We start from the raw sequence: 17,767 nt of genomic DNA, 5'->3' as shown, positions 1-17,767 counted from the left end.
GTAATCCATTCTAGTGAAGCAAACAGAAACTGGAATGTATGCCTTCCATAGCCCAGTATTTTTAGGTAACCATTTTGGTGCTTATGGCCAGGAAGGAATCAGTATTTCTTGGTGTCCAGGCATCACTTCACCCAGACAGAAGCCTGTGCACCTCAGTCTCCTCCACACAAAAATCCTTTTCCCTGCTCTCTTCCTGCTCCCTATCAGGAAAATCTAAACAAATAAGGAGGCCATTTAAAATAAGGAGGCATAAGGCCAGGTTGGATGAGGGCTTGATTAGCCTGGTCTGGTGGGAAGTGTCCTTGCCCATGGCAGGGAGGCTTGGGACTGATCCTTAAGGTCTATTCCCACACCCTAACATTCTATTATTGTATTAACAGACATGTGACAGGTTAAGCTAACTGGATAAAGAAGACGCTGGCCGTCAGCTAGGAAACTACTCGCTTTTTTCCCCCTCTTCCCTAACCTTCAGTCGCCTCCACCCTCTGGTAAACACCAGTGGCCGCCTGTGCCCGGCCCCGCCTCGGAGGCGGCCCCAGGCCGGGCAGGGCCCGCTCAGCCCGCGGCCCAGGGGGCACCGCCCGCCCGGGGCGGAGCGGCAGCGGAGCGCGGCCCCGTCATGGCCCAGCACGTGTTTCTGACGGGACCCCCAGGTAATGGCGGCGGGAGGAGCGGCGGAGCCGCGCTGCCGCGGGGGCGCGGCCCGGGGGATGCGCTGCGACACGGCCTGGTCTGGTGTGGCCCGGCCCGGCCCGGCCCGGCCCGGCTCGGCTCGGCTCGGGTCGGCTCTCTGCGGTGCCGGGGCTGTGAAGCGCTTACAGCCGGGGAAGGGCAGCTGCTGCCGGGCCCGGGCTCCGAGGGAGCCCCGGGAGCGCCTCCAGCTGCAGCTGGGCCCGGACTGCCCGAGACTCGCGGCTGCGGGCCCGCAGCTCACCCCCTCCCCCGTGTCGAGGTCAGAGCTGTCGCACTAATTAGTTTGTTCCTAATGAAATGCCACTTTACCTCTTCATCCACTCCTCCAAGGCATGCGCTTTCCTAGGCGCTGCTGTTTTGTCCCTGGCTTCTGCCCTGGAGTTCAGTGTTGGGGGTAAAAAAAAACCCCATCTCCTGGACAACTAATCCTGCTCCAGTATAAACTGCAGCGATTAATAATTGCTGAGAGCTCATGTTTCCTGTAACTTAATTGTAGTGATTGAGCACTTCAGCCCCAGTGAAGTGCAGGTGCAGGCAATAACTGTGTCCCGGATGGGCAGGCCTTGATGGAAGCAGTGGAGCAGTTTGTCATGGTAAGGGAATCTGATTATTGTGGAGGCTGAGTGGGACATAGTATGAGGGTCAAACTCTACGGTTGATTAAGAAATTAACCAGTTATTATGATTGCAGAGCTTTCCTTTGTGGTGTGGGAGTACAGCAGTGGGCCTGATTCTCTTTTTTGTGAGCTTCTTGCAGATGCCTGTCTGGACTGAAATTAATTTAAAATGCTGCTGTTAAGCTGAGATAGAATACATTCCACCCACTTCATATTGGCTTTCCAAACACTTGGATAAAGGCAGCCTTTCAGGATATGCAGAGGTTAGGGCTGCTTAGGTCTTGTCTCTCAATTTATCTGAAACTGGATGTACTGTTTTGATTAGCTAAATGCCTAACTTCAAGCTTTCTTAAACTTTTGGATCGCTCTAGCGTTTTTGGCAGTTTACTAAATAAAAACAAATTCGAGATAGCAAATCCACTTAGCAAAATTAGTATAAATTTGCTTGCAAGAGACAAGGCCTTGAAAAGATGTTAGATACTGAGGGTGCCACATTTGTTTTTTTTTTGTTGTTCAACTGCCAAGAAGCCCTCTTCTTTAAATTTGAAAAGTTTGCTTAAGCATTTGACTACATGTCTTTGAAGTTGCACAATATTTTATCATTGGTATTGACTGTTAGGGAAAGCAGTTTCTAAATCTGCTTAAAGTCTAAATTAGAAATTTGGTGTATGCATGTTGAAATGATTTCTGTTGGCATCTTTAGGCATCTCACATTGGGCCTGTGTTCCTCATCTCCAAGAATTTGAAGGTTTCTTCTGCAGGATTATTTTCTATTATCTGAATTTTTTTAGAGCAGTGATTAAAAATGAGGTGATTGCATTGAATTTTGTGAGAGGCAATAAAGGTGAGTTTAAAAGGAGATTGTTGAGGGATGTTCTTGTACAGTGGCAAAGGAGAAGAACTGAAAGGATATCTGGAACATGGCCAGTGTTCACACTGTAAAAGGTGCATCAGACTGTGCAAGGGTCTGTCTTAGGGTTAGAAAATTAATTATAGAGTCAGAAGATAATTCATGTTAAAAGGGACTTGAGGAGATTTAAAGGAGTATCAGCTATGAGGCCAGAACAGGTTGCTTAAGGCTTCATCCAGTCATGTCTTGAAAACATTAAAGTATGTGAAGATTGCACAGCCTGATTCATAGCTTCATTGACCTCACAGTAAACAAGCTTTTCTCTGTATCTAGTCAAAATGTCTCTTGATTCAGTTGCCAGAAGAAACATTTTTCTGTTGTTGGGACTTTGTAAGGACTTGGTATCTTGGGGATATTGAGTGCTTCTGGTTTCTGGGACATGAGTGGAAGAAGTGTGTCCTTTGTGCCAGTTAGGAGTCTGGTAATAGCAGTCAGCTTTGACCTTTTGATCTAAAAAGAGGGTAAACTTAGCTCTGATTTTAGTGAATATCAGTGGTAGAAAGGGAGATTCATCAGTCAGTCTTCCAGCAGGCTTGGGTATCAGTTTTGTATCATGTATTTACTTGTCTTGTGGTAAGTTTTGTGTCCTGCTCACGCATCATCTAAACTAACAAATTAATTGGATATTTGTACCATTCTGTTGTGAAACTTTAGTGTCAGTATGGGATGAACTTTAAAAGATGCTTCTGTTCTTTTCTGCCATTTAGAAAAAGTAATTTGCAACCTTCAAAAGTAATCAATGTTCCCACTGAACTGAATCATTACTGCAGCATTTAAAAAAAAATGGGCTTTTAGTGCAGAAGAAGATTAATGCTGTGTGCTTTTTCCTCCTTCTTTATTTTTAGGGGTTGGAAAGACTACTTTGATCCAGAAAGTCACTCAAGCTCTAAAATCCTCAGGTGTTCCCATTGATGGATTTTACACACAGGAAGTTAGAGAAGGTGGCAGGAGAACAGGATTTGATGTTGTCACTCTGTCTGGAAACCGAGGACCTTTATCTAGAGTCAGGTACTGAAATTTTAATAACTGTATGCAGCTTATTGTTTTATGTGTCTGCTCCAGTCCTTTGGCATGTTAAATGCTCCTCCAGAAGGTTATTTCCAGCACATATGGCTTTCATGGTGAAGTTCTTTGCTTGGTTTTTGTGTCCTGGCCGATGCCTCTATTGTGTATGTGTAGGCAATGTCTGTTGTACAGTGAAATACTGAAATGTGCTAGCCAGGGGTGTTCTCCCTTACTGGCTATTTTACACCAGATAGAGAAAGCACTGCTTAGCCTTTTACTCTAAGACCAAGTCCCTTTGGGATACAGTTAAGTAGCTTATTGTGGGCAGTGGGGAAGATTTTTGTATTTCCACTAGCTGATTTATGGAGACAGAAGTGGAAAATGAAAAGGGAAATTGCATATAGCATTGTTTTAAAGAACATTTGACTGGTCCACAAAACTCGCCTGTGAACTTTAAGGAAAAAAGAATTTCAGAGCCCCAGAGGGGGGCCTCTGAAGTGCAGAGTGCCTCACAGTCTCTCCTGATTCACTAGACTTAGATTTTCATACTTTGTGCAAAACTTAGTTTATGTCCAGTGTGACCTTAGTAGCTCATTCACGCAGAGTTGATGTGAAAATAATTTGTACTGTGCTAATAACAGAGGTATACCTAGCAGAGTGTGGTACAACACAAAGTGATTATTTGTCCAAGATCAGGGGTTTTGCAGCCCATACTGAGATGATACTGCTATGGCACATCTGTAGTGTCACATTACAAAATTGAAAAATCTGAACTGCAGATGTGAGTTTTGATTTCAGTGTAAATATACCTGCTGACTTTTAAATGCCATTGTCCTACACACTATTGAAATTTGAGCTTGCATAGTTGTGCAGGATGCAAACAGTATATTTATTATCTGACAGCAAGCTGTCTGCAGTGTTACTTACTGCATGGTTTAGAATTTCTTTCCCTTCCTTTTTAAGAAGAATTAAATATCCAAATTTTATTTATTTGGATAATGTCTTATAAATTCACTTGAAGTTACTGCAGTGAATTCTCACTAAACTCAGTACTTTGAAGGAATTGTGTATCTCTTTTTTCAGTCCCAGTTCTGATTCTTCTGCTTCAAGACGTGAATACCGGGTTGGACAATATGTTGTAGACCTTGTTTCATTTGAGCAGTTGGTTCTACCTATGCTGAGAAATGTGAGTATTCTATGAAAGCTGCTGAGGAATGTATGCTGTATGATAGTCAGTGTTTTTGGAAGGCCCCTCTACACAGCTAGTTAGACACTAATGGCCCGTTTCTTTGGTATTGCAAGTTCTGATTGACTTCATGGTCAGGAGGCTGGAGGGGCAATCTGGTTTGTTATCTTGTTATTATTGTGGTGTTGGAGAAGTTGCAGTCTTGTTCACAGGACCTCCTTGACTTAAGAGGCAGCAGGTAGGAAATTTCTTCCTATGTCACTGTCTCATATCAGAGAGCAAACAAAGTGTACAAGTGGCTTACCACAGAGAGCTGGATGGAATCTGGGTCTAAGAAAAAGGCTTTTGCTGCTGCTCTTCTTCACAGACTTTTTTCCCCCTCTTCCTCTGATTCCTATCTTCTTACAGTAGAAGCATTTGTTTCTTGAATCTAGTGAGTGTTTTTGATTGCCGTTACATAAATACCTGCAGATTGATAATGCCAGCCTGATTATTTGGGATTTAGCCTGCTACACAAGGAGTGCTCTCACTGTGACAAGACTTCCCACAAAATCTTTTTGCTATCCTTTTGCTAATATTCTGTCACTGCTTTTTTTCCTTCTCCTTCCTCTCTCACTCCAACCTTTTCCCTCTCCAAAATTAAACAAGAACAGTTTTGATTTTGGCAATAGCATACACAAACAGTGTGCAGCAGCTGCTGAACTGTACTACTAAAAAAATCCTGTTGTGATTTTTCTACACTGCCAAAGCTCAAGGGGAAAAGGAAGAAGGGATTTTTTGGTGAACTTAAAATGAAAAACCCAAAGAGGTGCAAAGAGCAAAAATGAGATTGAGGACTTGATTCTTGTTCTTGTCAAAGAGCATTGAAGTTTGAGAGTAGGAAAGCAAGGATGTTGGGGCAAGGGAGAAGGGAAATAATAAAAAAGTGGGACAACTTTTATATGTTAAATTTCATTGTAACCATATTTATGATGTTAGTGAATAGAAAGATAGTTTATTAAAAATACTTCATTAGGCCAATGCTGTACTTGGAATCCTTTTATCACTGAAATCCAGGAGAGATCTTCCTAGGAAAGTGTTAGCAGTGTTGAATTTTTTCCATTACTTTTATAGCTTTCTACAAGTACAAGAAGGTGAAGAGAAGAACTGGGGCCAGCTGAGTCACACAGTGCATGTGCCTGTGCTCATAGAAGGTGCTGGTAATCAGTTTTGTGGGAATGTGGTCACACATGAAGATGGCCTGAAATGGAAGAGGAGAGTGAGGAAGATCAGAGAACTGAAACAAGGAGAGACAAATGAAGAATGAGGGCAGGAGAGTCACAAATGTGTTCTGATGAGAGAGAAGCACAGGATGGGCACATGCCCATTTAGGCTTGAGGACAGATTCAGCTCTTAAGGCTTTGTTCACTCCATTGAGAGAGAGTGGGATAGATTCTGCAATGGAAGATCTCTCTGGTTCTGCAAACTTTATCAGGCAGGACTGATAATTTTTTTAAGTTGTTTTTTCAAAGCAGAATACTCTCTTCCTCAATATGTGACCTAGTGACTAGTATTGGCTTTTTGGCTCACTGATCTATGAAAGGATTTTTAGATAAAACAGCTACTCAGTAGGGACTTAGCTTGAAAGGATTTTAGGATGCATATTTTACAATTCTTCCACTTTCCCAGAAGCAAATACTTTGCCTTCACAAGGGGAAATGTTTCGATATTTTTTCTTTTCCTTTTTTTTTTTTTTTAGTTTCTGTGTAATACAGCTTTTATTTGTACATATTCATGGATCTGTAATGGTTTTGAATTGAGTTGATTTTCTCTTCACTTCTATAAATAATGGAGTACAGTTCTCAGTCACTTTTACCAAAATAGGGTAGGCAGTGAAGAGTTCCTTTGCTTTGCAAGCTGCCTTTTCCTCAGTAGCAGTCACCCTTGTTTTCTCCTGGACTTCCCTGCTGCTCCAGCCACCTGCAGCACGGCACTGTTTGGCACAGCATTCACTTCATGAAAAAAACAAACCAGCCTCAAATGTGTCCCTCCTACTGTCCAGTGACTAGGACTATAGAATAAGGTCTATCTCCAAATGCATCTGTTCTAATGTGAGAGAGGCTTGCAAATGGCTTGGTTGTTATCTAGACAGCTTTGAAGACAGCCAGTAGCTCTGGGTGAAATTCTCCATCATCCCAGCTACAAGAGGAGAAACTTCCAAATCTAGATTTAATGGAAGTCTTCCCTTTTTTAGATGCCTCTTTTGTGTGACTACTAATCACATAAATAAGTGTAATCACTAAATGCATAATTGAGTGGGAAGAGTAAATTTGTAAGAAATTGCTGACCCTCAGAATGATTGAGAACTGCTCGTAGGGAAAGTGCAATTCTTAATTGTCAGATAACTCATGTGGGACCATTGTGAGAACTCTTCTTTAAAGGAAATTGGTATTGTGAATATTTCCTATTGTAGTTGGTATTTATACTGTATGTTTGTTTCCATCCTTGGAAAAATCTGTTCTAAAAAACAAATTACAGATTTGTCATTTACCAGCAGTAGCTGTGACTTCCCATTTTCCCCAGTATTGCAGTTGCATTTGTTTCTTTTGGAGGTATTTCTTTTGTCAGCATAGAGATTACTTCTGTTGCTTGTTCTAAGTTTTGCTATTTACAGTCTCTTGATGCACTTTTCCACAGGTGAACCATGGTGGTGACACAGAGAAAAGAATTTGTGTCATAGATGAGATTGGTAAAATGGAACTCTTCAGCCAGGCTTTTATTCAAGCTGTTCGTCAAACGCTGGCTGGCTCGGGGACTGTGGTGCTTGGAACTATTCCAATACCTAAGGGAAAGCCATTGGATCTTGTTGAAGAAATAAGAAGTAGGAAAGATGTTAAAGTGTTCTATGTGAGTAATATTTAATATCCTTAAAAAGCCTTCTGTTCTAGGTTACTGGTTTATATTTGGCTCTGTTTAAAAACTGTTACTGCCAATTGATAGCTGTGGGTAGCTTGCATGAAATAAGTTTTTTAGTTTCCATTTTATTCTTAATGGGCAGGTGTTCACCTTATTAAAAAAAAATCCCATTTGGCATTTACTGTAGCAGTCTCACACAGCTGGCTTTGCTTGTGAGGGGCTGCAGAAGTAATGATATAGTTGTTTTAAAAGGTTTCTTTGCTATAGTATTATTGCTGTATAGGTATTCATTGTTCCTACGAGTTTAATCTTTTACAGTACAGTCAGATTTTTAAACTTTTTTTGGTTTTTATTCAGACTGGCTTGCAGAAACATTACCAGTAGTCGTATTTAAGGAAAAAATAAAAGGAAAAAAGCAACAATTGGATTTGCAGGAATGATTTATAGAAGAAAGACAGTTCTATATGGAGTGTACTTTCTCTGGAGTCAGTGAGCCAATTTTGGAATTCATTATGTTACTTTTACAGCATAATTTGTAGAATATTAGGGCCTCAAAGTACTTTTCTGATGAGTTACAGAGCAGTTCTTAGCACAGCAAAACATAGCCTGTTCTAGGAGTGCATGTGTGAGGTTTCCTTAACATCAGTGTTCTCGATCCTTCACAAAAACAAAGGCACTTCTCACTCCTTTATGTTGTTTCCTATTCAAAGCCGGACTTAAAAACCTGCAGTGCTCAAAGTTCCTCAGCTTTCCTTTAACTGAGGATCCCATCATCATCTTCAGTTTCTGTTTTTATATTAAACGCTGATTTAATTAAATACTAAAGCAACTGTGGGAGCAAAGATGAGAGATTATTCCTTTCCTTCCATTCAACTCTATTCTTTTCAAAGAGAATCCCCCAGGTTTTTCCACTATGAAGCTGATGTGTATTGTAATCAGGCTGTTGAACAGAAATGCATGTAAATGTGAATTATGAGTTGCTTTACAGGGGCAGGACTGGGGAAGAGGGGATGGAGAAGCCTTGCTGGAAGTACCAGTCATTAAGTGCTTAGGTTGCAGCCATGGCAGGACAGCGGTGAGTGCATTTGGTCCTGTGATGAGAGGAAAGGGAGCTGGAAGACAGCATTTGGCTCTTCAAGGAAGCTTTTGAGGCTTCTACTGTCTCTTTTTATCAGGTCATATTCAGAGGGAATGGGCTACTCAGCCCTGGGTTTTCAGCTGTATCAGTCTGCTGATAAATCTTACTCTCAAGTACTGACTCCAGCCAACAAAAGTCTTTCTGTAAATTTCAACGGAGCAGGAGCAGTGTTTTCTCTGGCTAAAAGGTCTTTACTAAAACAATGATCCATCCTATTCACAACTGCTGAGATTGGGACATGCAGGTTTCTTTAATGAAGTGGAGATCTCTGGGAAATCCATTAACCAAAGCATGAAGGTGAAGTGTGTGACAGACTGCAGTCGTTCCCAGGTGTCACAGATCTGCTAAACTGCAGTCTTGTGCAGGAGAACATCTGTCTCTCTTGCTGCAGTGGCACACTACATGCTCTTTCCCAGCTGGTTAAAATGTGTGCATGAGCAGGAGCAGAACCTGCCCATGGGGAGTTAGAGGTGTGTTAGTAGCTGAAGTGGGTACTGAGTCACCAGCTATGTTTTTCAAGGGCTGTGGCATGGGGAAACCTGGAGTGCCCAAATAGCACAGTCAGTAATTTCTTACTAACTTGGGTGGTGCCTGGAAGTGTGCAGAAGTAGGTGACTGCCTTCCAAAAGCATTCTGCCTGCTTTGTCACTTAATAGGCTGCATTCAAATAGCTCATCTCAGTTTTTTCATCCTGCTCCTAGTGTCACAAGGACAGTTCTGATGAGAGAACAGCTGTTCAGTCCCTTCTGTCTTGAAAGCATATTTTGTTGGTGCAAGTGGGCCCAGATGCCCGAAAAGCAATTCAGCATTTGGTCCCAAATGTTTAATTTATTATGTTTAGGGCACTTAACCATAGGAGCTCTAATATTTAACACATTTGTTTCTATTGTTGCCCAGTTCCATTTTGCTGAGAACTAAACTTTCCAGTGTAACTACAGAGGCTCTTCTCGCACTGCCTGCATCTGTGTAGTTTTGCAGACATGGTGGCTTGAATAGGATCAGGTTATCCTTAGCAGCTGGCAGATACTAATTTTCTCCCATTTTCCTATCTATTAATTTTGCTTGCATGAAACCCATTAGTGAAGTATGGTTGCATATGCCTATTAACAAAGAAAATAGTTAAATGGATAGGGAGAAGAAAAGGTTCCATTTGAACAGATTGTACACGAGTGGTTTCCTTGACAGTATTTTTAACAGTTAGAGAAAGAGAAAGAAATCTTTTGTCCTCTATAGTTGACTGCTTGGAGTCTAGGTGTAATTTCATCCAAATTACATAAATGCTTATATTAAAGCAGCATCTACAGTTATTTTCAACTCCTTTCTAAAAACATACCCATCTGTTTGTACATTCAGTACAGATACTGGGAGATTTGTTCTCTCTGGGAAAGCTGCCTGCACAGAATGTCTCCAGATCTTAAGAGGAGACTTATATCCATCAAACAGCCTTTGTAAAACAGTTGTGAAAATTTCCTAGCACTTGGCACTTTCTCCCTGCTGCTCTCACTGGACTTCTGGCACATAGGTATGGAAGAAGGATAGATAAAATGTAGTATTGTTTCAGTTGGCTGTGAGAGACTGGGAAGAGCTATTAAATGTGCAGAAGGTCCTTTGAAAGTCAGGATATAAGTACACTTGCCGTGAGATTTAGAGTTTGGCTCATCTCTGCTGTGGATTGTTTACCTTGGGGTCCCAGTGGCCTTGCTGAAGAGCATTCTTTGTTGTCTTGCTCTCTTTTTTTTGTGGAGTTTTCTGTTTTTCTTGTAAAGCTTGGACTGATTCTCAGTAAAAACTGTGACATTTTCAGGCACATCTTCCTTTTCATTATTTTCCCCTCTTTTTTTTTTTTTTTTTTTTTTTTTTTTTCTTCTTCAGTGTCAGTTTTTCATTAGTCCCAAGTTGATCTGCTGTCTTGAATTCAGTGGTAGGTGAGACCACTGTCTGGTTTTACAGTGTTTGTTTACAACACTTGGATAGGATGTGTGTGACTGTAAATAGTGGTAGGCTCCTAGGGCCAAATTCCTCAGATAGAAATGTCACCTATTTATCAATAACAACAATAATAATAGTAATGCTTTCTCCTGTTCAGTATTGACTGTAGTACTGGAAGGGATACAAACTCTTGTGCTCACGTCCTAAATGCAAGATATAGGGAGTGCAGTGGAACCTTGCTAGAGTTTTATGCTGTGCATGGTGTTGTGTCTCTTTCTTCATCAAACAGCTTTTCTTTGTATGAATGCCTTTAGTTATTTTTTCAGCTCATGTGTCTGTCTGATTTCTTCCTGCCTTCCTGCCTTCTCTGCAGGGATCTGAACAGTGAGGAAAGTTTCTTAGACTTTTTTAAAATGAAGCTTTTGCTGATGCTTCACAGTTGCTTGTTACCCCTTTACAACCCCAGTCATCTCCCCAGGTTTTGTTTGAGTGAGTAATGCATGGCACTGTGAGTCACAGGGCTGTGGATCAGGACCCAGTCTGTCAGGGAGGGATAATTTACACACACACAGCCCCTAGCTCTGTGCCCCTGGGAGCTGAGCTGACTAGCAAGCACCAGCACTTGCTTGGCAGTTCACAGTCATCTGTATTCACATATGCTGGACTTAAAGCCCAGCGTTCCCATGGACTGGTCAGCCACAGGCCTGTCTCAGTGTGCCACAGAACACACCAGCTTTCTCAAATAGTTTTATTCCTTTTCCAAGGTGCTTCTCTCCTCTAGCAATAAGGTTTCTCAGAGTAAAGAGTTATTCTGCTAAGCCTGTTTTAATTTGTTTTCTTTGCATATGTTTTTGACTAGGTCTGTCATCTTAATAAATACAACCCTTTCAAGTAATGAAGGCATAAGAACTCCACTTTATAGTAGGAAAGTTAAATGTGATGGTTGAAAGGGATTTCTAGTAATGACAAAAGTACATGCTGGTTCTTTGAGTGGTTCTTGTTAGTTACTCAAGCCCTGAATAATAGTGCAAAATACCACAGGCAATTAAAGCAAAAGATCACTAAATATTCAATTGTGGTTTCTGTGGGTTTAGCATTACTGTGTTCTCTGTAGCAGAAGAAGGCAGGTGTTTGACACTCAACGTTCCTGTACCGTAAAAGAAATGCACTGGAATTTCTGCTTTGATTGTTTTTGAAGTAAACACTGGTATAGAAACTATTCATGAAATTACATCATTACATCATAATTACATTTTAATTTCTCTTTCTCTAGGTTAGTAAGGAAAACAGAAACAGCATTTTGCAAGACATCTTGGCAGCTGTGGAATCCTGCAGAAAATGAAGACCTTTTTGGTCCTGTAAACACTAAAGCTTTCATTTCAACAAAACATTACAACATTTCACGGATTATTTAGATTCTGTCCTTCCTGCTTTAGTCCTCTGGAGGCTTTACTGGAGCCTTCAGGGTAAGCAGGGTAAAGCTGGTAATACTCTAGAACGGGATATCAGGATTGTAATTTATTCAGTTCACTGAATTAAAAAAACTGAACAGATGTGTAGCTAACATCCAGTTCTAATCTTGGTGTTTGGAAGTTAGGTGGTCAACTCTGATCTGAGTTACCTCATGTAAAAACAATTAACTGTAAAATCTGTTTGAGATCTTAAGTCTTTCTGAGTGTGTTTGGACTGTTCTGCCTCCAGATCAATATCTGCAACATAGTCCTGGTGCAACAGAACAGAACCCTGTCTGAAATGTATACGAGTCCTGCCTGGTTTATGTAGGAATATTTAGGTGTTGGTGACCCAGTTTAGATGTGTTCAGGTGTGTTTTAGCATGGGTGCTGACAAATCAGCAGGTAGAGGGAATAAGCAGATGTGCTCCCTCCTTCTACCCCCAGGCACCCCTGTCTGCAGTTGCAGTATAAGAAGGATTATCCAGAGTTTGAAGGAAACTTCCTGTACTCATAAGTGACACATACAAAATTCCATTTTGGGAGGAAAAATAGCCAAATCTGCCCTCTCTGACATGGCCCAGACAGTAATCAATAAGAAGACTGCATTTTGAATTAATTCTCAGTTTTCTGATGGCAATCCTACCCCACACCTCCTTACAAATAATATATATATAAAAGTCTTCAAGTCCATGAGGTTCATCACATCTGGTGTTTTTCATGCTGAGTTTGTTAAGTCATGATTGACTTAATACCGCATTTGTCTATATTAATTTTACAATCTGTTATGTTTATTGATACTTATGTTTGGGCTTTTTTTCCTTTTACAATTCTGTACATTCTTAATGGTGAAATAAGAAGTGTTTGAGAATATTAGGCAATATATTTCTCTGTGAGGAGTACAATGTGTGTTCAGCAAAAGTGCTGCTGGTTAATCAGTTTTGCATGTTGTGAAAACAGAAATCCCTCCCAGGTGCAGTGTTCATTGTAAAATTTATGGTCATCTGTGGCTGAAGAAAGTTGTTAAAAATTGAGTTGTTTCTTTTTTTCTGTTCAGTTCAATGACTGTTAAAATGAGCAAACTATTTAAAGGCATCTTGAAGTATCATTTTCTTGATTTATTTCTGTGAAACTGACAGCCAGAGTTGTATAGGGCTGGATGGGGACAGGTATTTCTACACATGCCCTGCAAACACCTCCTAGGAGCACGGAGGGAATGTCCTTTTTCTCTTCTGTATACAGAGCAAGGGTCTGGTACAAGCATTGCACCTCCATAGGAGTTAATGGATGCCTTTTTCTCATTCCCTCAGTGCCTTTTTAGGACTACCCATCTGCCCAAATCCATTAGGATGGTGGTACTCTCTTCATCATATTTGGTAAAAAGAAAACATGTCTTAGGGTCTCCACTTGTCAATGTACAGCTCCTGGCTGCTTTTTGCACAATGATGTTGTGCCCTAAAGGCACACTAATCCCTTAATTAATTCAGACATTCTACTTGGACAAAATGCCTTTTTAGATGTGGAGGACTTGGGACCAAAGTAAACTTTGCCAGGGCAGTATGCCATAGGTGTTTGAGCAGAAACCTCTCTGCACCTAAATATTGGATGGCCTCCTGTTTGAAGGTTAAGTCTCTTAAGCTGTAAAATATGCTGCAGAAGAATAGCTCTTTCAATGGTTAAAGAGTTACCCAAAATCTAGCACAGTTTTAGTGGGACTGCTGTTGAGTCTTAAATGAGGACTGACCTTTAAAGCTAATTATAAAATGGAGATTTGAGACTTCTCTGGTAGAGGCTGAGGAGGGGAGTTCTGTTAAGAGTCAGTCTTCTGAATTCTGGTTCAGCCAGAATTGCTGAGAGAACAGTTAAAGTGGTATTTATTTCCCATAAAAGTAGATAGATTGTCCTGCATGTAGTGCCATGATGCTTACTGTAATCCCATCATTTAGTAGAGTGGGGGGGGGAATTGCAACAATTACCCCAAACAATTACAACAAGAAGTTTGGCAAACTTTTGAACAGTTCTTATAGTAATTTTACTCCATTGTCACATGGTTCAAGGAAGACCTTTTGTACTGAGGGTAGATAGTCCCGAGAAAATGCAGGTGGATTTTTCCTTCTCTGGAACTGTGAGTGAAATATCAGCCCTTTAAAACTAGTGCATATTTTTGCTGCTGACATCAGTGTCTCTTGTTTTCCTGTCTATCTCAAGATCGGTGAGTGTCATTAATTTGTTGTCCCTTTTTTAAGCCTGTTTACTCTCTGAGCTAGAGTGCTTTTCAAGAGAAATAAAGAGGTTCTGTGATCTGTGTTCAGCAGGAGAATGTAGATGACCTTAACAGTCATGTCTGGCCTTTAAATCTCAGATGGTCCTGAAGATATGATTTGCCTGTTTCAAATACACATTGAGTGAGTGAGAAAGTTGTGTTTCCAAATGCATGTAAGTTTTTATGACAACCTGTGTTTACTTTAAAGGTAAAAATTTATTGTCTGGTCTTGCACTAGTAAAATACTTGGAAGGCCTTGAGAGCACTGCAACAGCAAACGGAGCATTCACAATTCCCCTGATGGGCCATTTTATTAATAGCACACATTTGGTGAAAAACACCTCTGATGTACCAGCTAGATTCCAGATGACAACATTAGTGCACCTGCAGGCTTTAATTGGTTCAAAAAAGGGGAGAATGTGAGGTACCAATTACTGTCTTGAAGCCTGAGAATCAAGGGATGTCTTTGGCAACAAGTCTTGTAATTTCAGCATAAAATTGCACACAGCATGGCATAAGTAGGGCCTGCATTGTTTATCATGCATTAGGCAATTTTTGACTTGTAAAACTGAGTGAGAAAGGTGAATCCTTGATACTGGACCTACTGCAAAGTTAATTATAAGTAATATGTCTGTGTTGCAGATTTAAGGATGTACAAGCACTAGTGAAACATGGTAATTAAGTACCAGCTCCTAATCCAGGGAGTAATCTAAATATGGCAATAATTGGGTATTTTTAAAAAAAAATATATTGAAGAGAAGATGATTATCACATGCTGGAGAATCTCACTGGTAATTCTAATCTTCTATAATGAGCTGCACAAAATTCAGCTAATCTTTAACTTAAAATTTTCCAGTAAGAGAAGAGCCATCAGTTGGTGGGCTGGAGACAAATGCAAATGACATTTCTTCCCTTATTCTAATAAGCAGTTTTTATAAAAAGCTGTGAATGACATCATAGAGAATCCTAAGAACTTAATAGTGTCATAATGTCATTCATAGATATTGAGAGTATCTTGTCATTGTGTCAAGGGAAAAAAACCCCACACTGGTAAGTCATTTTTATTGAGATTTGTCTTCAGTGGAGTGAGTGCCAAGATTTTCTGCCTGTGGGAATGAGGTAAGACTTTGCAACAAGAACTTCGGTTCCTCACAATGATAGTACAAAATGGAGGGAACAGCCAGCACCTCTAGTTTTTATTTTTGGATGAACAGGAATGAACTTTGCAGACTAGGTCCATCACTGGCTCCTACTTGCTTGCTGTGGTAGGAAACAGCTGGGCTGAAGGCCAGGCTGGGGCTTGCCAGTGTTTCTGGTGGATGTGAACAGTTCAAGCAGTCTCTGCTTGGCTTTAGTAAAAAGTTACTGAAAGTCTCTTTGCCAGATCTTCAGGCCATGTTTCACCATTAATGAGTGTAGCAACTGGCTTTTACTATATGATATAAACAAGAGCCTATTTGGGAAAGGAAATTTTAGGAAAACAAAATATGAGGGAGGTAAGTATCCCCTGCTGATACTTACAGTGCAAAGGCTGAAGTGCTCTGTTTGTGCTTGTTTCACCATATACTCATTATCCTCCCTGCTGTAACCTGCTGTGTTGTTCGTGTTCCTCTCTGGTTGCTGAGTGTGGATGAAATCACTCCCAGTGTTTCTTTTCAGCTGTGGTGATGTTATCTGAGGTTAAGCTGGGGGGAGGCAGAAAAGGCCTCCATCTCTTCATCCCTTCTGACTTTTCTATGAAAGAACTACATGTACAAATGGTCTTGTGGACTGAGCATTTGATTTCCTCAAAGGATGCATTCAGCTTGCTAATAAGATGGCAATGTCACTATTTTCATGCTGTAAAAACAAAAACATTCTGGACTGGCTGAATGAGGTAAGTGGCCTCTGCAGCTCTGGAAAAACCAAGCATAACACCTGGTGCAAAAAACCCTGGTGGAATTCTTGATAAAAGATCCTTACATGGTGGTGGTGACATCCTTCCTTCATCACAGCTGTAGCAAGAGATCAGACATGCAGGCAAACTGTTAAACCTGAGCAACTTTAGGGCCAAGTTTTAACAGTATTCAGCATTGTGAAACCCATCAGCAGGGTCACAGATGACATAAAAGCAATGAAAATTACATATGCTTTTCATTTAAAGGCCAAAACCTGCCCCCAAAGTGACATACTTCCATCTTGCAACTGTGAGACACCTCATGTGTGAGGTTGAGCATCAAGCTGTTTTTCAGGAATAAAGGGATGACTCAAAGCCTTCATGTGTGTGCAGGCACTGGTGCTGAGGACTCAGGAGTCTTTTGGTGTTATGCAGAGCTGTTTGGAGCAGCTCGTTGTTCCAGTCAGCCCTTCTGTAAAGGTTAGGTTCCTGTTTACTAGCTTGGTGTGCATCAGAGCCCTAAATGAACGTCACAGCACACTTAACTGGGTGTATCTCTGCCTCATGCAAAAATGGGGAAGTCTAAGATGTGTTTAATCAATACAGCCTCATGCCTAGTTGCAGGTTTCATTTCTAACCATTATGTTGGATTATTCTGTAGGATTGGCTCATATTTAAAACTGCTGCATATAGCAGTAGTCTTATTACTAACAGCAGGCTGTCTCCAAAAATACAGAGAAATGTAACGTGGGAGAGTTTGTGATTCTTTTTTCCTGTTATGCTTTTTAGTGGTCACTCTTGGATTTTTTCAACCCACTATGCTACAATAGCAACTTTAGGGAAAAATAAAAACTGTGTAAGACATGGCTACAAAAAAGGAACTGATTTTTGAATCTTACCTTGACTCCTGTACTGCCACGCTTGCTCGCTGTGACTCCACAAAGGCATTAGAACCTGCCCCTTCTGGCAGCCACCCTGTGCAGCAGGAGTTTGGACTCAGTCAGGAACTGTGAGGCAGCTGCATTATTTTAGGATGCAGTACCAGAGGCCATGGAGAGGGTGGAGTCTTGCAGAAGATAGGGTGCTGGGGAAGGGTGCTGTCACTGGGCCTCAATCCTTGCTAAGCAAATACAATGGTTGCTGCTGAAAGAATTTGTGCAGCCATTCCCCAGGTTGGTTTAGTATGCTTGAGTTGGATATACAGAATAATTTAGATTGATTTGGACTACTAGAATTACTTATTTTTGATGGAAATTGATTCAAACTTAAAGATGTGAAAATTGGAGGCCTAAGTGATGCCAAGTGAATATGGGAAAGTTTTTGGTGCTTTCCAGAGTCACGTGTTTGCCCTGCCTGCATTCAGGAAGACAAAGCAGGGATGGTTTATCCTGTGGACTGCCATGCAAAAGCCCCCAAAGCTGAAATGGGGCTGGTGGCTGTTACTAGGAGCCTACCTGAAAAACCTCCATCCTGCATTTGCTGTGAAGCACTTCATGAACTGTGTGCTGGGACAGGAGTCATCATGTGTCAGAAGGGAGCAGCTGAATTCAATTTCCTCTTCACATCTCACCTGGATGCTAGAAGAGACATTAGTAAGGCCTGAACTACATGGATGACAATGTATCTAGAGGGCTGTATATGAATACTCTGCTTTTGTCATTGTGAACATGAGTAGAATTTTTCCTAGATGGTGCTAAGTTTTATTAATAACCAACTCATCAAGATCTGAACTAAGAAAGAATACGTTTCTTAATTTTTTTTAAGGCAGAACACAAGTGAAAACAAATAGAACACCCAGAAACTGC

General features: G+C 41.0%; 1 protein-coding gene across 2 annotated transcripts; it reads left to right on the top strand.

The window, feature by feature from the left end:
• The first annotated feature begins 510 nt into the window (after positions 1-510).
• Positions 511-12,918, top strand: NTPCR (nucleoside-triphosphatase, cancer-related). 2 transcript variants are annotated; one of them, XM_079297525.1, is made up of 5 exons: positions 511-653; positions 3,065-3,227; positions 4,314-4,410; positions 7,087-7,296; positions 11,646-12,918. In XM_079297525.1, the coding sequence occupies exons 1-5, from the start codon at positions 620-622 to the stop codon at positions 11,712-11,714; spliced, it is 573 nt and encodes a 190-aa protein (XP_079153651.1). In that variant the 5' UTR covers positions 511-619; the 3' UTR covers positions 11,715-12,918. The 2 variants fall into 2 exon arrangements, with proteins under 2 accessions (XP_079153651.1, XP_079153650.1); XM_079297524.1 differs by having other exon boundaries at positions 4,308-4,410.
• Positions 12,919-17,767: the final 4,849 nt, after the last annotated feature.

The sequence above is a fragment of the Erithacus rubecula genome (assembly GCF_903797595.1).
Source record: "Erithacus rubecula genome assembly, chromosome: 2".
In the NCBI taxonomy this organism is placed as follows: domain Eukaryota; kingdom Metazoa; phylum Chordata; class Aves; order Passeriformes; family Muscicapidae; genus Erithacus; species Erithacus rubecula.
Note: the sequence above shows the minus strand (reverse complement) of the source record. Positions and strands in the feature narration are given on the sequence as shown.

What these genes read in the sequence shown, in the direction of transcription:
- NTPCR (XM_079297524.1), top strand. Translation starts at nt 620, where the DNA reads ATGGCCCAGCACGTGTTTCTGACGGGACCCCCAG. An exon ending in GGACCTTTATCTAGAGTCAG is followed by an intron (nt 3,228 to 4,307) that starts GTACTGAAATTT and finishes CTCTTTTTTCAG; the next exon opens with TCCCAGTTCTGATTCTTCTG. An exon ending in AAGATGTTAAAGTGTTCTAT is followed by an intron (nt 7,297 to 11,645) that starts GTGAGTAATATT and finishes CTCTTTCTCTAG; the next exon opens with GTTAGTAAGGAAAACAGAAA.